The 23,876-nt window shown below is 38.5% G+C and overlaps 3 protein-coding genes across 7 annotated transcripts in view; 2 read left to right on the top strand and 1 right to left on the bottom strand.

Annotated features, from left to right (window-relative positions):
- The first annotated feature begins 2,478 nt into the window (after window positions 1-2,478).
- LOC127639190 (RAD50-interacting protein 1-like) lies at window positions 2,479-10,243 on the top strand. Of its 2 annotated transcripts, none has more exons than XM_052121089.1 (13): window positions 2,479-2,704; window positions 2,913-3,154; window positions 3,262-3,435; window positions 3,515-3,655; window positions 5,222-5,378; window positions 5,827-5,937; window positions 6,021-6,246; window positions 7,679-7,816; window positions 7,963-8,162; window positions 9,058-9,275; window positions 9,431-9,611; window positions 9,848-9,966; window positions 10,039-10,243. In XM_052121089.1, the coding sequence occupies exons 1-13, from the start codon at window positions 2,483-2,485 to the stop codon at window positions 10,241-10,243; spliced, it is 2,334 nt and encodes a 777-aa protein (XP_051977049.1). In that variant the 5' UTR covers window positions 2,479-2,482. The 2 variants fall into 2 exon arrangements, with proteins under 2 accessions (XP_051977049.1, XP_051977048.1); XM_052121088.1 differs by having other exon boundaries at window positions 7,924-8,162.
- A 38-nt stretch (window positions 10,244-10,281) lies between these two features.
- Window positions 10,282-14,792, top strand: LOC127639192 (protein SCO2 homolog, mitochondrial). 3 transcript variants are annotated; one of them, XM_052121092.1, is made up of 2 exons: window positions 10,282-10,392; window positions 13,758-14,792. In XM_052121092.1, exons 1-2 carry the CDS (start codon window positions 10,361-10,363, stop codon window positions 14,713-14,715), a joined length of 990 nt encoding a protein of 329 aa, XP_051977052.1. In that variant the 5' UTR covers window positions 10,282-10,360; the 3' UTR covers window positions 14,716-14,792. The 3 variants fall into 3 exon arrangements, with proteins under 3 accessions (XP_051977052.1, XP_051977054.1, XP_051977053.1); XM_052121094.1 differs by having other exon boundaries at window positions 10,310-10,404; XM_052121093.1 differs by lacking the exon at window positions 10,282-10,392 and adding an exon at window positions 12,335-12,553.
- Window positions 14,793-15,496: 704 nt separating this feature from the next.
- Window positions 15,497-23,876, bottom strand: part of LOC127639191 (condensin-2 complex subunit H2-like) — an 8,985-nt gene continuing 605 nt past the window's right edge. For both annotated transcript variants that reach the window (XM_052121090.1, XM_052121091.1), the window contains exons 2-19: window positions 23,675-23,807; window positions 23,469-23,570; window positions 23,207-23,265; window positions 22,766-22,841; window positions 22,421-22,486; window positions 22,227-22,306; window positions 21,836-22,002; window positions 21,231-21,352; window positions 21,069-21,143; window positions 19,598-19,667; window positions 19,365-19,466; window positions 19,227-19,271; window positions 19,070-19,140; window positions 18,879-18,975; window positions 18,494-18,630; window positions 17,140-17,241; window positions 16,828-16,977; window positions 15,497-15,641 (exon numbers count right to left, since the gene is read on the bottom strand). In XM_052121090.1, coding sequence (XP_051977050.1) covers window positions 15,498-15,641; window positions 16,828-16,977; window positions 17,140-17,241; window positions 18,494-18,630; window positions 18,879-18,975; window positions 19,070-19,140; window positions 19,227-19,271; window positions 19,365-19,466; window positions 19,598-19,667; window positions 21,069-21,143; window positions 21,231-21,352; window positions 21,836-22,002; window positions 22,227-22,306; window positions 22,421-22,486; window positions 22,766-22,841; window positions 23,207-23,265; window positions 23,469-23,570; window positions 23,675-23,782 — 1,773 coding nt within the window. In that variant the 5' untranslated portion in view covers window positions 23,783-23,807 and the 3' untranslated portion in view covers window position 15,497. The remainder of the gene's footprint in view (window positions 15,642-16,827; window positions 16,978-17,139; window positions 17,242-18,493; window positions 18,631-18,878; window positions 18,976-19,069; window positions 19,141-19,226; window positions 19,272-19,364; window positions 19,467-19,597; window positions 19,668-21,068; window positions 21,144-21,230; window positions 21,353-21,835; window positions 22,003-22,226; window positions 22,307-22,420; window positions 22,487-22,765; window positions 22,842-23,206; window positions 23,266-23,468; window positions 23,571-23,674; window positions 23,808-23,876) is intronic.

Below are 23,876 nucleotides of genomic sequence, written 5' to 3'. Positions count from 1 at the left end.
TTCTATCGGATTGAGGTCAGGGCTTTGTGACGGCCACTCCAATACCTTGAATTTGTTGTCCTTAAGCCATTTTGCCACAACTTTGGAAGTATTCTTGGGGTCATTGTCCATTTGAAAGACCCATTTGCAACAAAGCTTTAACTTCCTGAATGATTTCTTGAGATGTTGCTTCAATTTATTCACATAATTATCCTTCCACATGATGCCATCTCTTTTGTGAAGTGCACCAGTCCCTCCTGCAGCAAAGCACCCCCAAAACATGATGCTGCCACCCCCCATGCTTCACGGTTGGGATGGTGATCTTTGGCTTGCAAGCCTCACCCACTTGTGCACTTGCAATCTGTTTTTTTTTATGCAGTTTTGGAGCAATGGTTTCTTTTTTCCTTAGCAGCCTTTCAAGTTATGTCGATATAGGACACATTTTACTGTGGATATAGATACCTGTCTACCTGTTTCCACCAGCATCTTCTCAAGGTCCTTTGCTGTTGTTCTGGGATTGATTTGCACTTCTGGCACCAAACTACATCCATCTCTAGGAGACAGAATGCGTCTCCATCCTGAGCGGTATAATGGCTGCTTGGTCCCATGGTGTTTACACTTTCATACTATTTTTTGTACAGATGAACGTGGTACCTTCAGGCATTTGGATATTCCTCCCAAGGATGAACCAGATTTGTGGAGGTGCACAGATTTGTTTCTGAGGTCTTGGCTGATTTGTTTTGATTTTCCCATGATGTCATGCAAAGAGGCACTGAGTTTGAAGGTAGGCCTTAAAATACATCCACAGGTACACCTCCAATTCAGTACACCTCCTATCAGAAGATAATTGGCTAATTGTCTAAAGGCTTGACATAATTTTCTGGAATTTTCCAAACTGCTTAAAGGCACAGTTAACTTAGTGTACGTAAACTTCTGACCCACTGGAATTGTGATATAGTCAATTAAAAGTGAAACAATCAGTCTGTAAACAATTGTTAGAAAAGTACTCGTGTTAAGCACAAAGTAAATATCCTAAACAAATTGCCAAAACTATAGTTTGCTAATATTAAATCTGTGGAGTGGTTAAAAAAATACATAAATTTAAGTTTATGTAATCTTCTGATTTCAACCGTATATATACAGTATACACACACACAGACACACACACACACACACACACACAATTTACTCACAATTCACTACAACTAATTGAAAATGTGCATTATCAATAGATCAATCGACATATCAGGATTTCAATAGTGTAGTGACCTTTAACATAACCCCAAACAACACAATACAAAAACACTCACAGGTAGTCATATGGATACTGTTAAGGAACAAAGAATCCTAGATCTCAGTGTCTAACCATACATACACTAAAAGCGCTGTGATGTTGACTGCCATCCTAAGGCCTCAGTATAATATGCCAGCTTTACAAACTTCATACAGCTGCAGCTGAGGCCAGAATTTACTTTGGCAAACACTCTGAAACCTCAAGATCCTCAACAACTTACGTCCTTTCTGCCATCCAAGGCAAACAGGGCCTTGTCAGAGTCATGTAAGGAAACCTCAAACCAGAAGAGTATATCACAGGGGCCTGCAGGCACTTACATCAGCGACTCCTGCAACTAAATGAGCCAAGAAATAACATGTATAAACTACAAATAATTTTATAGCACCAAACGACGCGACAACAACCATAGTGGCTAAAACAATGGAATAATAAGGCTAACATTTATACACTTTTCGACAAAAAGTACTACCCGTACTGCTTTATTATTTTGCTATGTGTCTTATAAAATAATCCGTATCTTATCAAGACCATTGTTTACATCTGGATGTACAGGCCATATCTGTCTTCTTTCCTCTTCTACAGTTTTGTTTAAAATGTATGGTGATACATTATCTTATTTCGGTTTCGAAATCCTCGTTTGTGTTTTTTCCTGATAAACATCTTAACTTTATCCATATTGTAAATGAGATCGCCAAAATTACGAATCGCAGCATGGCGAAGGTAGACCTCATGAATATTAATTAGGTCAGGCTGTGCTGCCGTTGTTTGGTAATCATTATGCAACGTCATATGTCGTAATTAAAATGTATTAAGCATTTGCCGTAGTGTGATTCTTTTTTTAAGGCCCAAATTAAATAAATAGTGTTGAATATACGCAAAAAATACGTTTATGACTGTTTTTGTGAGTTATGGTGATAAAAGGGCGCCAAGAACCTATAATCCAATTAATCATGAAGCCTTGTCTGCTGTAAAATGCTTAATTTATTTACGTGTATACCATAAACTCAAACTTATATAAGTTTGAGTTTATGGTATACACGTAAATAAATTAAGCATTTTACAGCAGACAAGGCTTCATGATTAATTGGATTATAGGTTCTTGGCGCCCTTTTATCTCCATATTTATGGTTTGTTTTTTGTTTCACTAGCTCTTTCTGCCACTAGAGGGCGTCCACGGAGAGAATATCCACTGATGACGTGTCGGGAAACATGGCAGCGCTTATGATGGAGCGCAACATCTACAGCAATAATCTTTCTCGTCTAAAACAGGCACACAGCAGTACATCTGAATCTCCCTCCAAGGATGGAAACCATACATATGATGTAGTTGAACTTGTACAGAAAGAGATAGGTTCTGACATTAAGTCGTTAAAGAAAGTTGCGGGACTTTTGGAGAAACTGACATTAGAAAACAAACAACTGGAGGAGCAGGTAAATACAAAGATACTCCCATCAGCACATTCATTGAAGTGTTGTAAAGAATCGTTCCATTTACATATGTTTTTGTGTACTGGATGTTGTGTAAACTGTTGTTTGATATGCAGAGTTTAGGATGCATAAATGCATGCATTCAATGCTATTCAATGTTCATTCAAGCAACCTTAAGAACCATTTGATTGACATTTGTCTTTGCATGCAGGTGCTGACTGTGTCCTCCTCGGTGCCATTGCGTGTGTCCTCTGCCCTGTCCGCAGCAGAGGAGTCTTGGGTGAAGCTGGAGTCTTTAATGGAGAAGGAGAGGCTTCTGTCCAACACTCTACAGCAGCATTTGCAGGGTGCACAGGTCTGGACAGACAGCATTGGACAGGTCCTGGGTCAGCTTGACACATTAGAGAGGCATATGAAGTACCTGCAATGCCTGACCCATATCGAGGAACTCAGGTGACGGAGTTAACCTGAAGCATATGACTATGTAACATTTGCATATAACAGAGAGCACCTACGGTAGGAGTCCCTTCACTACATTGTCTTCTTTTGTGTTTAAATAGTGACAGCATTCAGCAGTTCCTGATGACCAACAGTGTGTGGGATGCGGTCGGAGCCATAGATGTTATGGCCTCCCTGGACATGGGTTTGCGGGAGTCAGGCTGTATTCACCTACAGGGTTTCCTCAGAGAAACGCTATGCTTTTGGCACAAGATTCTTAAAGACAAACTGGCCAGGTATTACATTTGCAGAGTGTTGAGCTGTACTTCTCAGGTAGTTATTTAACTTAGCACTACATTTGTGTCACTTTTTCAGTGATTTTGAGGAAGTCCTGATACAGTTCCAATGGCCATTCATCTCGTCCCCAACACAATCGCTCTCTCCTCCGGCCAATGCTCAGGAGCTCAACAGCCAGCTGGAGCTGCTGGTCTCTCAACTTCTTTCTCTCCAGACTACGTATCCTTCTGGTTCTGTTATCAAACCCATTTAAAATCAAATAAAGTGCCCTGGTAGACTACAGTTTGGCGTGTGTGATCGGGTGAATCTGTCTAGAAATGTCCAGGTCTCATTCCAACCCAAAACCGAAAGAAAACAATAAGAAATCATATTTTACTTAAAGAAAATACTGTAGAGTCTACTATTGGGACCTTATGATTTTTTTGCAACATTTTCTTTTTTTAGGGCAATTAAGCTAATTTAATGCATTTGTCAATGTCTTTCTCATAATTCTTTAATGATGATTCTCATTACTGTAATAGTAATTTTTAATCTGCTTCAGTACAACATACAGTTTTGCAATGTTTTTTTTATTTGGGTCAATATATTTTTAATTCAGGGCAGTACAACAAATGCTTCCATGATGTATAATATAATATATAAATTAATAAGTCATATTTTGCTTAAAGAAAATGTACTCTACTATTGGGACCCATGCAAAACATTTAATTAAAGGTGGTACACACATGTGCTGTGTTATAGATATAGTAATGAGAATGAATCTGTATTTCATATTAATGAGAAGAAATATTGTCACAATGCAAAATAATTCAGCCAAAAATAAAAATAATGTCATCATTTACTCACCCTCATGCCATCCCAGATGTGTATGACTTTCTTTCTTCTGCAGAACACAAATAATGATTTGTAGGATTTCTCAGCTCTTTTGGTCCATAGAATGGGACAAGTGAATGGGTGCCAAAAGGTTTGAAGCTCCAAAAAGCGCACAAATCCAGCATAAAAGTAATACAGTGGTTAAATCCATGTCTTCAGAAGTGATATGATAGGTGTGGATGAGGAACAGATCAATATTTAAGTCCTTTTTTACTATTAATTCTCCTCTCTGTCCAGTCAGTCTCTACTTTAACTGTCTTTTTCTTGTGTTTTTGGTGATTCACATTATTTATGCATATCGCCCCCTACTGGCAGGGAGAATTATTTCTAGCAAAAATTGACAAATTGACTGATGTTTTTCACCCACAACTTTCATATCACTTCTGAAGACTTGGATTAAAACACTGGAGTCATATGGATTAATTTTATGATGCCTTTATGTGATTTTTAGAGCGTCAATATTTTAGCATTCATTTACTTGCATTGTATGGACCTACAGAGCTGAAATATTTTTCTACTATTTATATTTTGTGTTCTGCAGAAGATAGAAAGTCATGCACATCAGGGATGGCATGAGGGTGAATAAACGATGAGAGAATTGTAATGTTTGGGTGAACTATTCCTTCAAGTGTCCTAATAGTAGACTTTTTTATTTTATTTTATGATTTAATGTCAACTGGACTCCTTCATGAGATTCACATGATTGGATCGTTCTGTGGTCGCATCTGCTTTTGCAAAAAAGGTACTATTAAACCTATTACACGGAATAGCAAAGAACACACTAAAATAAAACAGTTTGAGCTCAGTTACACTTGTAAATTCCTTGTCAAGGCTGGTTGTGTATTTGTGAAACAGCAGCACAACAACTTTTAAAGATGCAAAGTTGGTCTTTCTCCTTGACAGCTATTTCAGGGATGACCTTATATCAGAACAGAAGGAAGCACCATCTTGTGCTGGACTATCCCAGACTCCCCCTCTTTCACTGCCCATTCAGATCATGCTGCTTCCCCTCAGTAAGAGGTTCAGGTATCACTTTACCGGAAACCGTCAGACCAACAGTTTAAGCAAGGTCAGAGAGTACACATTTACATGCAAACAATATCTCACCTTTATTTAATGCTGTTGTTCTGCCTCAGACATGTCACCTTTTGTTTATTCAAGAGACGTTTGAAAAAATTACAACAACACATAAAAGTTGCATGGATAAGACTGATAAATGTATGTAATAAATAATGTGAAGCTTGAAGGAGTAGATTTAGCAAGAATGACCAGCTGACTGTTCATCAGTATATTACACGTTTAATTATATATATATATATATAAAAAAAATACATTTTTAAATGGACATGAAAGCTTGATTTGAGAAATTGTCAAATTAGAAAAAAAGAACCTTGACAGCTATGTAGGAAATCGGTTGCCTGGAACAACAGTCAGAATTTGAAAATGCTGTGATTGACAGCATCAGAATCAAGTTTTCCGAAGCTGTTATTGACTTTAGTTTTCTGTCACCTTTACAGCCAGAGTGGTATTTGACCCAGATCCTCATATGGATGGGTAATAGTTCCAACTTCATGGATGAAAAGATTCAGCCTGTCTTGGATCGTGCTGGGGCCAAGGTTAATGCAAGGGTACGACTGTTCACCATTACATTGATTACAAGTGCTCTATTAGCTATCTGTATGCCGTATTAATGTCCTTATTTGTCCTCTAGGTGGAGTTGTTCAGAGGGCTTCTCACTCTGGCACAGGAAAAGCTTGCAAATGATGCTCCTCGATTGCTCTACGATGATGCTCTCTTCTGCCACCTAGTGGACGAATTACTGCAGTTTGAAAAAGAGCTCCGCACCACACACAGTTACCCGCGCTCTTACCCTGGCATCCTGCATATACTCCTGGAGGAGTCTGTGTTTCAGAAGTGGCTCAGCATGGAGAGAAAGAGTAAGTCTACAAAATTAAATACTAGCTTACTAACATCTGAATACTGTGCATTATACACTGTTTACCAGGACTGGAGATTGATACAGATTTCCTGATTCGATTCCGATTCACAAGCTCTCGATTCAGTTTGATTTGATATTGATTCATATGGGTATATTTCATTTGTAATGTCCATTTTGCCCACATATGAAAGAAATTATCTCACAGCTAATGCTGTTAATTATACAGGGGACCTTCTAAGAGTTTATGATTATGAAAGTATTAATATTACTGATTATATTTTATTAGTTTTTCATCATATTTATTTTACTAAATATATTTTATTAGTTTCTCATCCTTTTAGTCACATTTGAGTTTTAAAATATGAACAAATCCACGTATTCCATTGCATGTATTATATTTTGTAAAATTATATTGTTTACATGCATAATTTGAACTATTTAAAAAGTATTTACATTGATTTGTTGAGCGGTACTGTCTCTTTAAGAAAACTGGCTGTTCTGTAAAGAGCATCTGTAAATGAGCGCATATTAATGAGAGAGACTCAAAAGGCCATGACTCATCTGTTCCATGCATGATTAGAATTAAATGTTTATTTTTTTGTTGTTTTTGATAAACAACTGACTGTAAAGAAAGGTTATAAAAGTAAAATTCCAGATTCAATACAAGTTTAGCTCAATTGACAGCATTTGTGGCATAATGTTGATCACAACAAAAATGTTTTTAGACTTCTTTCAAAAAAGCAAAAATCGAGGTTACAATGGAAGTGAATGGGGCCAATTTTTGGAGGTTTTAAACACAGAAATATGAAGCTTATAATTCTATAAAAGCACTTGCATTAATTCTTCTGTTAAAACTCATGTGTTATTTGAGCTGTAAAGTTGTTAAAATTTCAATTTTTACAGTCGTTTTAGTGTTTGTTGACATTACATCGCCATGGCAAAAAAAAAGTTATAAAATTGGCTATAAACTTACACAGAAAAGGTTAGTACGTGATTTTATTATACTAAAATCATGTTAACATGCATATTGTTTATGTCTTGTGTCTATACTTTTGAAACAGTGAGTATTTTTTGAAATTAGTGAGTAAACTGGCCTCATTCACTTCCATTGTAAGTGTCTCACTATACACTGTAAAGAAAAGGAGGGAATCTAAATAATTTTTTGTGGTAATCAATATTATGCCACAAATGCTGTTAACTGAGCTTAACTTGTATTGAACCTGGAACATTCCTTTAAAAGAGACATTATTCAAATGATTGCGTGGATCTCATCTTTAGACAAACATTTCACTGAACGAGTGAAACCAAAATTTACTCTGAACAGTCAAAGCATCTGGGTGCTAAACATCTGTTATACTACACAATCACTGGTGAGTGAAATCTAAATGACGTAATGACTACGGCCTAAATTTTGGTATTTTGTCATCCAGTGGCTGTGGAAAAAGTAGATGCCATGCTGGCTGCTGAGAGGGCCTGGAGCTCTCAGTATAAAGACATCATTGATATGGATGAGCTTAAAGCGCCAGACTGTGCAGAAACCTTTATGACTCTTCTGCTAGTTATCACAGGTAACAAGAAAAATCCATGTTCTGTTTTTCTTCCTAATATCTGTTTCTTAGGATCTCCTGCTTAAAGTTGGACTCTAGACATTGAAGTGTTGCCTTTGTTGCCACAGTCTCCCCATTCCACACTCTCGCTGGTATCCTTCTCTTAGAACGGTACCGCTCTCTGTCGTGTCCTCGAGCCCAGCTCAGTTTCCTGGCTCTGCAGAAAGAACTGGTGGATGATTTCCGTATCCGCCTCACACAAGTGATGAAAGAAGAGTCCAGACATCCGCTGAGCCCACGTTACTGTGCCATCCTCAATGCTGCCAACTACATCTCCACTGTTCTTAGTGACTGGGGTGACAATGTTGTACGTGTTTTTGAGTCAAATTGAGGTTAACCCAAGTTCACTTACCATTCTATAGAGCTGTTCAGACAGAACAGTTAAATTGCCTTAATATGGTGTTTTAAAAATGCGGCGCTCATGTGCAAGAAAAACGAGACGCAGCAGCTTGTCACACAGTGAATTCGGCAAGAGTAGGTTGAAATTTGTTCAACTGAAATTTATCTTTTCTTACTGATTTTCAAATCACTACCCCCAGTGGCTAAAGCTGGAAGTGTTGTTGAACGTATGGTGTGAGCTTTTTTCTGGGTGAAATGTTCAAAGAGTGGAACCAAAAGTGAGCTGTTTTTTTTTGTTGAAAATTATGTAATACAGTCAACAGGAAGGCTTATTTTATAACCCCTAACCTCAACCTCAAAATCTAACAGCCAGTGAAGTAAAAATAACATTTTAGAGTGAAAATGTTGCCTCTGATTCGTGCTCACCATTGTTTATATGAATGCTATTACTTCCTGGTTTCCATGGGACCAAAAACTGTGATTCGGTGGTTGATCAGTAATAGTAGAGGGAAAGCAGATCACCATTAAATTGATTTTGATGCAGTATGCCACTTGTCAATAATTCAGTAAAATAGGGTAGATTCCAGGTACATAAACCGTCAGAAACATGTTGATTCCCTTTGTGATCATGTAGCAGGTAGTGCAGTGGTGAAAGACGTCCATCTAGTGAATGTTTACAAGGAAAAATATATATAGAGAGAAAATAGACAGAAAAACCGTACAGATGCAAAAACCTGTTTTATTTGAACAGCCCCTTATAAGACTCGGATAAATGTATATACTGAATACATATTTTTAAAGTCTTAATTGTAATCAGAAATTCATAAGTGCACAATTGTACTTTCTTTTCTATTCTCGTTCAGTTCTTCTTGCAGTTGCAGCAGGCAGCAGTGTCAGTAGGGGAGGAGATTCTAGGTCCTCTAGGGACCACAGAGACTGGTAGACTGGCCTCTTTAGAAGGATCGTTGTTTGAGGCCCTACTGGCCCTGCTGGAGAGGTTGCGAGGGGACATGCTGGGACGATTGCTGGATGCAGTCATGAGAGATGTTAAGGAGAAAACACAGCCATACTGCAAAGACAGGTATGCCTTTTAAATATGCTACTTGTCAGTGTATAGTTTTATAATGTAGCCCCCAAGCCAAAGGCTAAATGCAAGTGACCAGAACCTGTCACGAGGAGATTAGTTGTGATAGTTTCAGGTGTTTCTGAGTCTTAAGTGAATGTGGTCTGTTTCAGGTGGATCTCCCTGCCATCACAGTGCGATCAAGCCACTATGTCTCTATCCAGCTCTGCGTGTGTCATGATGCTCTGCCTACGGGATCACCTGCTCCATTTTCAGCAGCTGTTGTGTCTTCCTCTTTTTCAGATGTTCTGGCAGGGTCTCGCCGAGAGACTGGACTGCTTAATCTATGAAGACGTCAGTCTCTTGTTTAATTTTCAGGGAATCATAATTCACTGCACACTGTCTCTTTATCTTCATAATTACTATGAATAGCTTTGCACCTTTAAAAAATAAAGACCTGCTATTTCCATATGATAATTTTCTGCTATTTTAGTCAGGATTAACATGCATACAGTAGTTTACCATCGTTTTATACAAGTTTAATCATAATTAGTGTGTTGTTTATCTGTTGTTGGCTCTCACCCTCACAGTTGATTCTGTATAACCATTTCAATGAGGGTGGAGCTGCACAACTTCAATTTGATATGACCAGAAACCTCTTCCCTCTGTTTGGACAATACTGCAAGAGACCAGAAAACTTCTTCAAACAGTAAGTGTGTTCAATGAGAGCTAGTAAATGAAAGACCCAATTGTCTTATATCAATTAATTTGTTTTTCTCAGTATAAAGGAGGCCTGCAACATCCTGACTCTTAAAATTGGCCCAGCGCTGTTACTGTGTGACGTATTAAAGCAGGATGAGGACGAAGCTCTAAACCAACAGCAGCCCAGTCCTGAGTCAGCACTTAATGAGCTGGGAGTCTACAAGCTGGCTCCTAGTGATGTGCAGATCCTTTTAAACCACCGCACAGCATGGCTTAACCAATGATCGGCAAAGTCCCACATTTTCCAGCTCCCAATGTAGCACCAAGAATGCTTTTCCAAACACTAAAAGAACTCCTATGCTCAAGATATTAACTAAACTGGCTGATTTACAAAATTGAAGATGAACAGGACAGTCAGAAGGGAAATCCAAGAGTAAGTGTGCAGGTATCTGTTGAAATTGCCATTGTAAGTGATCCAGATCTGTATTGTTGTTGCTAATTAAAACAATTCTATTTTATAGTATACTGTCAACCATCAGTATTTATTTGGTGAATACATTTATATATTAAATATTTATGTTGTGGAGTTTAAAGGGATAAGTGCAGTTGTTTGGCTTGCGTGTTGGGGTATTTTGTTTTTATGTTTCTCATAAATCCAGTACAGATGTAGGGTTGTGGGGTTTTAATTCAGAAGAGAGTGTAGCCAGATGATGAGTGTCTTGCATTGTGCCTTCCTGTTGCAGGATTAAAGCAGTGTTCCAGGTCACGAAGAGTCTGCATACTTGGGTCAAAAGGCAACTGCATGGGCTTAAAATAATGTTAGAGGAGTAATATAACATACACCAATCAGCCACAATATTTAAACCACCTACCTAATATTGTGTGGGTCCCATCTGGCACCAACAATCATACATGCAATTATCTAATCAGCCAATCATGTGGCAGCAGTGCAGTGCATAAAATCATGCGTATACGGGTCAGAAGCTTAATTTAATGATCAGAATGGGGGTAATTTCCCATAATGGTCTCAAAAGTGTTTACAGTATAGAGTGATGGTGTCAGCTTGGTATTATTGAAGCCGATGCTTTACTTATGTAATGGGTGTTTAAATCAGGTTTCAGTACATTTTTGATCTCTGTGCAGACACATGAGGCCTTCTTCAAAAATATCTGCTAAATGAGATAATCAGAAGGTCGCTGGTTCGATCCCCACAGCCACCACCATTGTGTCCTTGAGCACATTGTGTCCTCTTAAGAGACAAGACATGTAGCATCGTTTCCATGGCAACCACATCAGTCATCCAGGCTAGATCTGCAGCCACCGGTCATTGGTCACAAACTCAATGTGGCAAAATACTTTCAACTGTTTTTACTGTGACATCAAGCAATGTAAATTGTCATTTGACATCTGTTCATGTTTTGATGATGATCTATGAAAGTATTATGATATGATAGCTGGAATCGGAAAGCAGAAGAAGCGTTCTTTTAATTATGTGCACAATCGGAAATGTATTTGTGCTTTTCATCCAACACTGGATCACAGTGGGTGACATAACTGTACCTGAGCATAGATCATTTGCTCTGTTTTCATTAGCTTTGTTTGTTTGAAAAATCTACTGTGGTAACATCTAATTTAACTGCTTTTTAAATGAAAACCTAATTGAGACTAAATCCACCTGGTTACATTGGCAATGAAATTATTTTTTAAGGTTAGATCAAGTTGAAATAGATTCACAATATAAAAATGAGCCTTTTTTACAGTGAAAGTTGTAAGAAATCAAAAACGTTCTGGTAAATTAATGTAATAAATTCCATGTGCTTCCTTTTAATTTGCTGCAATATTAGTTATTAAAGCAGCATAAAGTTAATTCTGGACTTAAAATAATAATAGATTTCTTCTACACTTCACATCCAGTGCAAAACATTCTGTCCCCCTCACTTTTGAAATGATGGCTACGCCCCTGCTCTTCAGGCTGTTTATAATATGAGGGAAGAAGGAAGGCCAGATTTTGTATTTATCCGGAGGTCATAATAGGATGCTGGTGCAGAGTCTATTTTTAAGCATTGTTTGAGTCTGTTGTTATGGATAAGAAGTGCGTGAAGAACACCATGCGCGTGAATAAACCATTAAAATTAGCAGTTTGTGAAAAACAATTAAAATGGTGTGCATTTATAAAACACTATAACTGAATAAGGAAAACCTTACTGAACGTTATTCAAAATTATAACAATCCATTTTCTCACATACCTGACCAAAGTGGTTTCTTTATTTGTGCCAACCTGCCATCTACTGGCTGGAAGTGATACAACACGGCAGTTGAACGCGAATCTACCGACATAATGCACATGTTGTAAATATGAATGCTAATTTTTACATAATAAAATACTCATAAGTAATTTTACAACGACCTTTTAGAAATCACAATAATCCTACATGATCTACATTTTCTATTAGCTGTTTAATGAATCTGCGCCTTCGAAATGAATGTGTGACTTTTGTTTGACTCCACCCGGACTGTTGTACAATCATTTTACATGTGCAGCAGTAGCTCGCATTTAAAGTTTGCCTAAAGGACACACGACTGTGACTCCAGGGTTAGTAAAATTTTGTGCCATGAGAACTTGTTTAATATAATTCGAGTCTTATGTTTGTACTGACACGAGTACTTTAAACTCTAGGTTAGTTAGTTTGAAGAGCTAGCTTGCTTTTGTAGCATTAACAGGGGACATTGAATGGAATACATGCTTTTTGGACCGATTTTAAAGATCCCCCAATGTTTTTCTATTATTATTTCAAGTCGTGTGACCTACTAATGTGGATTGATGCATTGTTCTTGCAGATAAGCAAGCATAATTGTATGCATCCTTACATTTAATTTAAGGGATAGTGCATTCAAAAATGAAAATTATTTTCATTTACTCAGCCTCATCATACCATCCCAGATGTGTATAACTTTCTTTCTTCGGCTTAACACAAACGTGGATTTTTAGAAGAATATCTCAGCTCTGTGGGTCCATACAATGCAAGTGAATGGTGACCAGAACTTTGACGCTCCAAAAAGCACAAAGTGCAGTGATCCAATCACTTTTGGATGAGAACAGACCGATTACACTTCCTATAGCACCACCTAGCACTCTACGCATGTGTCAAGTATTAGGACGTGTAATCGGGCTTGAAACCATTGATCGTACCTAGAAATTGCAATTTCAAAATGTACAGTGAAAAAGGAGTTATATTTTGGTCTTTTCTCACCCAAAATCGATTGGATCACTTCTGAAGGTATGGATTAAACCATTGGAGTCGTATGGATTCATTTTATGCTGCCTTTGTGCTTTTTGGAGCGTCAAAGTTTTGGTCACCATTCACTTGCATTGTGAGGACCAACAGAGCTGAACATTTGTGTTCAGCAGAAGTAATAAATACACATTTGGGATGGCAGAGGGTGAGTAAATGATGAGAATTAAGTTTTTGGGTGAACTATCACTTTAATAAATAGATTGTTATTATGGTGCTTTGTGGAAGTTGATATTCTTTCATAATATGTATATTTGGTTATTTAAATCAGTGGTGTCAAATCATGCTCCTAGAGATCAACCATCTTGTAGAATACAGCTTCAACCCTAATCAAACATACCTGAACCAGCTAAAAGTAGAAATAGTTTTAAAAAAGAAAATTCTGCATGAATGTAGCTCTCTAGGAGCAGTATTGAAAACCCATGATTTAGATTATTGCCATTTTATCAACATAGGCTTTGCTCTGCTGCTCCCCTCACTCATGTTTTTCCTGGTCTCCTTCAGTTGTGCTTCATGTATGCTGAGGATGTTCAGTCTCAGCCATCTCGGAGGACTCCGCTCATATGTAAAATCAAGGAGTATCCTGCGGTCAACAATTAAATTATCCCACACTCCAGGAACAAATAATCTGTCACATCATGTTCCAATGGGCATGTTCTCCTCATGCAGATCTCTCAAAAAGACACATCAGGCCCACTTCAGGACATCAGCTCATGGTTTTCCTTCACCACACTATCGTCAATCATGTTTATTCTTAGAACCAAGAGCTTCCTACTCTCAGAGCTCCTCTAAACCCCCAAACCCAGGCTCGTCTGCAGGGATCAAACTGCGCACTCGACTGGTGGTGACACTGCTGTTTGGAGGTGGTATCATAGGTACCTGGTGGTATGTGTACCAGGAGAAGCAGCAGAGTCTACAGAAGCAGAGACTGGAGCAGTTGCGGAAGGTGGCTGTAGGACAGGGAGACTTCCACTTGTTGGACCACATGGGACAACGCAGGACTAAACGGGACTACTTGGGCCATTGGGCACTCATATACTTCGGTTTCACCCACTGCCCGGATATCTGCCCAGATGAGCTGGATAAGATGACCAGCGTGGTACGTATTCTGGATAAAGACCCCAGCCTGCCCCCTGTTCAGCCTTTGTTTATCACAGTTGACCCTGAGAGAGATGATGTGGCCGCTATGGCAAAGTATGTGAAAGACTTCCATCCACGACTAGTTGGACTGACAGGGACCACAGAGGAAGTGAAGGAGGCAGGACGGGATTATAGGGTCTACGCCAGCGCTGGCCCTAAAGATGAGGATGGAGATTATATTGTGGACCACACCATACTAATCTACCTGGTTAATCCTGATGGGCTGTTTCTGGACTACTACAATAGAATGAAAAGTGACACCCAGATTGCAGAGAGTGTTCGAAATCATATGAAAATGTATGTTAAATTATTTCCAGATTAATTTCAAGTAATTGTGAAAACAAATTAAATAAATGTTTGTGCACAATGAAGTTGTCAAAATTATGATCAACAATTTATCTACATGATTTACAGATTGTAATTGCCACACAATAAATTGATTGGTACGGGCAACAATTTCTGATTCAGTTCAGTTGATTAAACTTGTACCAGCATCAATACAGAATTATTATTTATCCAAACTAAAACAGGCACTTTAAAACAGATTGAGAATCCTTGCTAACAGAGAGTAATAGTGTCATTCACATCACTTCACACACAGGACAGTTTACTTTTAAATAGTGCACCGTTATATTTGTTTTTAATTACTTTGTTTATGCTACTCGAAATGAAACAGTACAGACATGCAATTTACTTGTAGATGAAAATGGAAAAAGTCTCAATTTACCATTGTGGATATTATTTTAAAATCAGAGAAAATTCATAAAGCAGACATTCTTAACCATTTTAAAGACTTTTATATAATATCATAATTTTAACTATGAAATGACAAAGTAGCCTATTAAAAATCAAAGCAGAACATTTTGCAATACAGTTGATGTGAGCATGCCTGTTAATTATTACCTCATCATTTAGAGCTCAGATCTAACAAGCATGTTTGAAGACCAAATAGAAATGGAAGGGCAATGCTGTATATCAGAATAAATTTTTGAATGACCCAACTAGTATTTAAAAAGTCCTCTGAATGCCTGAGATGTCTCTGATATTGTCCATGCTAATTAGCTTCTATTAAGGGCCACAGGTGAAAGATGAGCAATAAGCAAGTCAGGGAATATCTGTTGCAGAGGGTGCATTGTAGGTTTTGAGACGTTCATGAGCCCTCTTTGTAGTCAGTAATGTGAGAGCCATTGTATCTACGCTTTCTTCAAGACCATCCCCCTGGTCAATCTCCACTGTGTAATCATTGGCCTGCAATGGAAAAGTGTACGTCAGATCAGAAATCATCACTTTTGTTTCACGTTAATGCTAAAAAAGGATTGCCATTTGCCCAAACAGGTCCTCAATAATGCCCCCAAGTGCCTATACAAAACAGACTCTTTGGGGCCTGGGTAGCTAAGCGAGTATTGGCGCTGACTAGTGATTAGTGGTTCTTGCTCTCAATGGGGAGCATGGTAAATTGTGCGTGGGTCGTGGAGATTAGCACGAGTTTCAACATGCAGAGTCTCCGCGGTGTCATGCACAAAGAGCCACGTGATAAGATGCATGGATTGGCGGTCTCAGAAGAAAACTGAGACTTGTCCTCCACGACCTACTAAATAGTGGAAATTGGCAATTCCAAACTGGGAGAATAGGGGATAAAGAAAAAAAGAAAAGACTGTTTAATTGCAGTAATTACAGGGTTACTCAAAAAAGGGTATATATGGTCATTCAGCTCTTTGAGTTGTCCCTCTCAAATAAACCTAAGTATATTGTGAATCGCATGAAGCATCAAAAATATACTAAAATATGTATTTACTATTATAAGCAACTCAAGAGCAAATATACAGTATGTGCCTGATTTATTTTCTCTCTGCATGGCAGAGTACATTCAATAAATATGAATATACATGTATAATAAATATGTAAGCCTACCTAAATGTCAACATGTTCACATAATTCAATTAACTTGTTTTTTTAATGCTACAATAATTTAATAATCATTTTTACATCCACATACTACACTGCTTTTGTTAATTTATGAAATGTGTAATTATTTCAGAAATTAAGGCATTTTCTCTCAATACACTAACATTCTGGCTGTGCTCTCACAGTATGACGCACCAACGGAAAAATATAAATGCAACCTACAGCGTAGGTGTGAAGCAGACTTTAACAGACAGACTAATGTTATCTTATTGGTTTGTGGGCAAACAGTTTTATTCTGCAAAAGCACTTCCAAAGAGTCATGTCTACCCAATGAGCTATTTTGAGGCAGAGCAAATCTAGACAAATGTACTGTATATTCACTATAGAAATTTCCAGGACTTTTCCGGGCCTGTAATTTCCTTTTAAAATCCCTGACATTTCCAGGATTTCCACAACCATGGGAAACCTGTGCATTACTAAACTCTCAGACTTAGTAGTAGTATCAAAAGTTATTGTTCTGTGCACTGACCAGCTGTAATGTAGCCAACATATATCTGCAGGCTTCGGTGTTCTCTTTGCCTTTGACAATGGCAGCAAATGATTTTTTCAACCCAACACTAGTGAGTGCCTGAACGATCCTGTCTCCATACTCATGGATGTCAAAAGCTGGACGGGTCTCCTGTATGGATGAAACGCCTCAAAAACATTAGGAAAAGGGATCCAATTAATCCAGTCAAATTGCAACCAATAGTTCAGTTTAGATTTATTCTATATGGAGAATAAATCTAAATTGAGGAAACATTCAGTAGTTGCAGAATTTTTTTAATTCATCCATCATTACCTGAGCAGAGAGATGAGGGTTGATACCATCCTCCCACTCTTTCACTCTTCGAGATAACGCTGTTTCCTGTGCATACTTCTGAGAGTTCACCAGAAACAAATCCTACAAAAAGATAAATAAATGACCATTATTTTTTTTGTGATTTTTCTCCCCAATTTGGAATGTCCAATTCCCAATGCGCTTGTGGTGGCATAGTGAATTGCCTCAATCCGGGTGGCGGAGGACAAATCCCAGTTGCCTCCGCGTCTGAGACCGTCAATCCGTGCACCTTAACACGTGGCTTGTTGAGCACGTTACCACGGAGACCTAGCGTGTGTGGAGGCTTCACGCTATTCTCCACGGCATCCATGACCAACTCACCACGTGCCCCACCGAGAGTGAACCCCATTATAGCGACCACAAGGAGGTTACTCCATGTGACTCTACCCTCCCGGGCCAATTTGTTTGACTTGGCTGGAGTCACTCAGCACACCCTGGATTCAACTTGCGACACCAGGGGTGGCCGTCTTTACTTGCTGAGCTACCCAGGCCACCCATATAAATTACCATTATTAAATTCATATAAAACAATATTCTCCACCACTGAAAACTCTAAGTTGACTCTACTCAATCGATTGAGTAAACTCGTTGTCTCAATTGAATTGAGTAATGGTGCCTCCAAAACATTTGTAAATAAGTTCACTTAACTTGGTTTTCATATAGAATTAACTTAACCATTTAAGTTAATGTAACTAGATGCAATTAGAACTAGACTCAGATTTGCTATTTAGTTGTGGTTTCAACTGGACTCAACTTTAGTCATACAATACCGCAGCTTCAGTTATGAAGATTATAACTGAATCTAGGTTAATCGTTCAATAAACTTATTTCTCCACAGAAATGCATAGATACCTGTACTTTAGTTGCACATGCACAAGGAGAACTGAGATAATGTGAACACGGTCCAACTTTACACAGGTAGGGAGACACAGATCACCCCTAATGATGACATCACACAAAACAACTAATTGCAACTAAACAACGTAAATAAAAGGAGCTAAAACATCCATGAATTCTTAATAACTATTTAAATGGCCCCATAAGTACCCTTTGACTGAGGGAACAGAGTTAAATAATTCAAGCGCAAGGCATTGTGGGTATTTCCCATAACCTCAATTTTGTACTCAATAGTTTGAGTTATTAACACATAAAATCTTAAGTCAATGAATTTTTAAGAAAAATAAGTTCAAGGAACTTAGATATTTGAGTTATGAGCCCAAAACTTGACATTTCAAGACAACTCGTAAAGACAACATTAGGGTTTACAGTACAATAAATCTTTAGTATGACCACTGTATGACCACGCTTTTCATACCACACTCTTCTTCACCAGGTCTTCATAACTTATCCGGCTCATATGCAAGTCTTGGAAAATTTGCTCCGGTTCACCAAGGTGTGCAGGTTCAAGTTCATCAACCAAGTTGTCATGTTCCTGATCTGAAAAGTCCTCACCTGATTTAGAAATACCACAAAACCATTCACATTGTGAGGTTTTTAAATAATGCATCCATCCAATAATACAGAAAACAGGCAAATAGATGACACAAAATACAACTTTGTTTTAGACTAGATCAACAGTTTTAACCAAACTAGTCTCTGCCCTTAAAAACAAACTAAAGGAAAAACAGATTAGACAAAAGTCATCCACAAGTAACTTTGAATTTGATTAGTGTGTGTTAGTGTTAAGGTTTACATCTCACCCTCTACATCTAGATGCCGGACCTCCTCAATCTGGTCCTCATGATTTTCTGGTTCCAAGTAAGTTCTCTTCAGCTCCTCATCGGAGACAAAAACACCCTAAAACAGAACATGCCTGGGGTTAAACTACACATCATCTACAAACATTCTTACACATAACAACTATCATTTATTAACTCAAAATAGTATTTACCCCTTTCCTAAGCATGTGCTTTTGTACTTTCAGGCGCTGGTCCATTTTACTCACAAAGATGTAGTTAAGGTCTACAATAAAAATATTAAAAAAATATGTAATTACAAAATAGTCCTTGCCATTTTTTTTCTGTTAAAGCAATATCTCTGAGCATTACCAGGATAAGTAGGCCCATTCTTTAGTTTGTGATCTGCAGTCTCAACTATAAAAGGCAAAAACAGATGTTGTCAGAATCACAAGAAAAAAAGTGATTTCTCCCATTCCTTTTCGAATACTTGAATAGATAGAAACTTACAGGTTTTAGAGAACCAGCTCCCAAAGTCCTGCAATTTTGAAGAGCCCTTCCTCTTCCTCTTTCCTGACTCCTCCAGACCTGCTGGCACTTTGTAACATTTTCCTAGAGGGCAGAGAAGACAATACAACAGTAAGAATGTAGTTTTAGAAAGATAATTTATGATAACGTGTCAGTTATTTAATATGGGTAATGTCATGACACACATCTTAAGGAATGTTAGATTGACAGCAGACCTGTTTTGAGAGGCTTGTCCTCCCCAAATGCAACATATGAGTCATGCCATTTCCAAGGGTCCACAATTTCCTGGAACATAGACACACCATTACATCCAGTAGATCTATTCTGTACTTGTGAATGTAATAAAGAATTCTTACACTGGTCATTCGGCACTTTCACACATTAACCGCTTTTCCACTATCGGGCCAGTGCTTGCCAAGGCCATAAACAGGTTAGCAGCTTTGGATCACTACCCGCGAATACAAAATCACTCTGGATTCCCACCATCGGGCCAAAAGCCCTTCAGCGTTGACCTAAAACCCGCCTTTAATATGCCGCCCTGGTGCAAACGTCACACACCTCGCCCATATCACAAGCCAAAACAAACATTCATGTTATCTAGGATATCAAGTTTAGATTGTATGGAAACATTAGCTAGCTAGCTAGCAAGATAATTTAACAACTCGCCGACTTTAACTGCCATGGTGTCCGAGTGGTCTCTCCACTAACAGCAGGACGATGTCACAGCACACATCCATGATTTTGAACCATGTAAATTTCTTCCTTTCTACACCGCTTTGTCCATTGTACATCTTAACAGGTTTGTAATGTGTCTGCAATTTTTTTCACTGAGATGCAGGTGCATAATGTCACACAAATATGTCGACACCCAAAGGTGTACAAAGTCAGTGATAAACATTAAAATCGATCAATATGTCAAAGTTCCCACATTACAAGATATTAAAGCTTGTTTAACAAATGTTTGCAGAGACTGGTGTACAAAACACAGTAAATTAAACTCTCTTTTGATGATCATATACCTGTAGCACAAATGCTAGCGTAGCAGCACTGTTTATCAGTTGAGTTGCTAGGAAACAGTCAAGCCCTTGTAATGCTAACGGGGAGTGTTGCAGTTTTGGTTGTTTAACCATCATTTTCCAAGCATCTGGCAATGGAACTCCTTTATGGTCAGAATTCAAGCAGGAATATCCCACATCTGACTTAATGAAACACAGCACGAGTGTCTCGCTAAACTCTTTAAACGCCTTTGACTTTAACCATGCCTCAATCCCCAGTTGGCCTTCTTTGGCCCAAGGAAATCAGCGGGCCAAAAGCCATTGGCCCCGAATAAGCCCCGAGGAGGAACAATTAAGCCTCAGAAGTGGCATTGATAAATCAGCTGGCTTTGGCACACACTAGAACACCTTAATTTGGTCCGCCAGTGGAAACGCAGCTTTTGAGCTTTCCCTATATTCAACAGCAATTTGCCATTTAGAGGTAATGCGTGTCATGCACAGGGCCAGCTGTCAAATTGCCAGCATGATCTTTGGCAATTTGTGACATAACAGATGTGATACCTTCACCAAAAAAAAAAAAAAAAGTAGGTTTGGCCATTTTACTGGTTCCGTGTGTGAAAATGGCTAATGATTTTGTTTCAATGTAGAGTGTGAAGAAAAAGTATTTTATTTCAGTGCAAGGTGTTGGTACCTTGAGCTGCTTGGGCTCCTCTGACACTTGCTGTTCCACAGGTCTCGGTCTCAGCATCCTCCCCTCACTGGGGGCCTAAAAACAATTAAGAGGGAAAGGCAAACTTTAAAATGTAAACAAAAAATAAATAACATCTAAATTTAATTGCACACAAAGTGATACCTGCTGCCTTTCGACCAACTCCTCAGACTCCACATCCATGCCATGGTCTTCCAGCGGAGGAAGAATGTCTCCACCAGCATCATCTTCATTATTGTAACCACCACCAACCTCAGCTACACCCTCTGAACACCAGATGACAATCATCAGCCAAATGCAACATTGTAACATGTGAAATTAGTAAATGAAGGAAATATCACTGTATATTTACATTTACATTTATGCATTTGGCAGACGCTTTTATCCAAAGCGACTTACAGAGCACTTATTACAGGGACAATCCCCCCAGAGCAACCTGGAGTTAAGTGCCTTGCTCAAGGACACAATGGTGGTGGCCGTGGCTCGAACCAGCATCCTTCTGATTATCAGATTACCAGTTATGGTGCTTAGACCACTACACCACCACCACTCCATATATACTCTACACAGTATAACCAGTGTGGTAATCCTTTGGTCTTCTGTCTAATAGTCCAGGGATTCATGAATCATTCTAATTAACTTGCATCCAAGCTGGATAAACACTGTAGAGAACCCTAACTCAAAACAAAGAATTTTAATTGAAAGCATTTTGGACAGTCTCACACAACAAGTAATGAGTGTGTCCTCACCTGACTGTAAGGGCATAAGTGCATGTACAGATGTGATGAACTGGTTTTCTGACACCTCTTTAAGGAAGTGAGTGAGTGAAGAGCCCAGTCGCATCAGTCCCATTTCATCCATGGTGAAATTATTCATTCGAAAATCCTTACAGCTTCCCAGAAGCTCCCCTTTAAGACTGGACAGACACAAATTCACAAACACACAATATAAAGTTCTCTCTCAGTTAGTAAAATATATGGTTTCAATTTCCTGCAACTGAGCCACTTGCTCAGATAATATTCTCCTGAGATTGAAAAGCAACAGGACTGAATTGGTATTGTTGGGTTGCATCACTGATCAGATAGGGTCAAAACAACTCGGTCTGGTTCAGAAATTCTGATTGGTGGACAGAGTCTTTACCTAAGCAGAGGATATTTCTGTTTCTCATGAGATTCTGAAGGAATGAGAGATTCAGGAGGGAGACGGATAATCCTCACTGGCTAGAGAAGCACAAGCAAGAATTACACCAACAGCAATGTATGGACATCCACATTAAGTGTTAACGTTATGACATGAAAAGGAAAAATTTATATATTGGAGGAAATCTGACTTACCTCAGTTGGAACTTTCATTGTTATATTCAGAGATTTGGCATTCTCATCCTGTTCAATCTCATCAAACTGCATTAAAAACACATTTAACACACACAGATACAAAAGCTCTAAATTACACTGCAGTCAGATGTATCATCATGATTGAAGGATGATATTAATAAAAACTGTGATTTGACAGTTGGTTTTCAGATACCCCCACACACACTGCAGAGCAAAAAGCTCATCAGTCCAATAAATATGGAATACATATGGAAAACACACTAAAGTTTCTCATTGAACGTAGTAAAAATAATAACTAAATAGCAAGTAAAATCTCTCTGCAGCTGCTATCGATCATTTACACACCTCACAATCATCATCATTGTTGCCTGAAGGGGATTTGTCTTGGTTCCCTTCTGCCGAAGAGCCTTGTTTGTCACGTCTGTTGAGATACAGCGCCACAAATCACTTAACAACATACGTATGTATGCAACAATATAAGGATGGGGAAGGAGGAGGCAGGAATCGGCTAAACAGTCTACGAAAGGTTTAATGATAAAACTCAACATAAAACAAACATGCAGCGCAACCGTGTACATGTATCTCTATATCTCTCTCTCTCGAACTGGCGTCTCCGGCTCATCTTTATTCTCCTCCCGGCTGATTAGCCGATTCAGGGCCGGACGTGTATTCACACCCCGGCACCGCCTTCCTCCTCATCACAACATAATTCCATGGAATGCCTCTTCATCATACCAGTAAGCCAATAAACAGAAGAAACAGAAACTGGAGGCTAAGGACACTTACTTGCTTTTGTTAGAGATGTAGTCCAATGTTTGAAACACAAGAGTGTGTAGAAGCTCCACCTTAAAATTAAGAAAAGACTGAATCATCCTGGTGCCATATTAAATCTAGGCTTATTTTGTGACAGATGTACTCAGTATAAAAACACAATGTCTTAAAACATTCCCTTGGCCAATAAGCTAAAACAAGTATTGCACATTCATTCATTTGGACTAAAGCAACTTAAAATGAAATGTCACCAGACAAGTAGCATGAAATATGTTACCTTTCTACCATAGATGCATGTCGATCCTTGAATTAGAAGTGCAGCTTCTGCAAAGTTCATCATAGTTTTACCACCATCAAATGAAATAGTCATCTGGTCCAGCTGTCAATGACAAAGTAAACATCAACAATGTGAGTCTCTAAGAAAGGACAGATGTTGTTAAATTATTAAGGTAGTACTTGATAAATGTGTCTATGCGTTCTCACCTCCTCTAGATACTCTCCGAGCTGGCTGGCCAGGTCAATGTCCCAGTTTTTAGTTAGGTCCCGCAAGGGCTGCAGCAGGTGGGCATATCTGGTCTCTGCAGAATCCATGTATTTCCAAAATGCCCAGCAAATCCTAATTTTAACAGCCATAATGAAACATTACCATTCTGATACGGCAAAGTTCTTTTGTCATTTAGAAACA

The sequence above is a fragment of the Xyrauchen texanus genome, chromosome 47 (assembly GCF_025860055.1).
Source record: "Xyrauchen texanus isolate HMW12.3.18 chromosome 47, RBS_HiC_50CHRs, whole genome shotgun sequence".
Taxonomy (NCBI): Eukaryota; Metazoa; Chordata; class Actinopteri; order Cypriniformes; family Catostomidae; genus Xyrauchen; species Xyrauchen texanus.
Note: the sequence above shows the minus strand (reverse complement) of the source record. Positions and strands in the feature narration are given on the sequence as shown.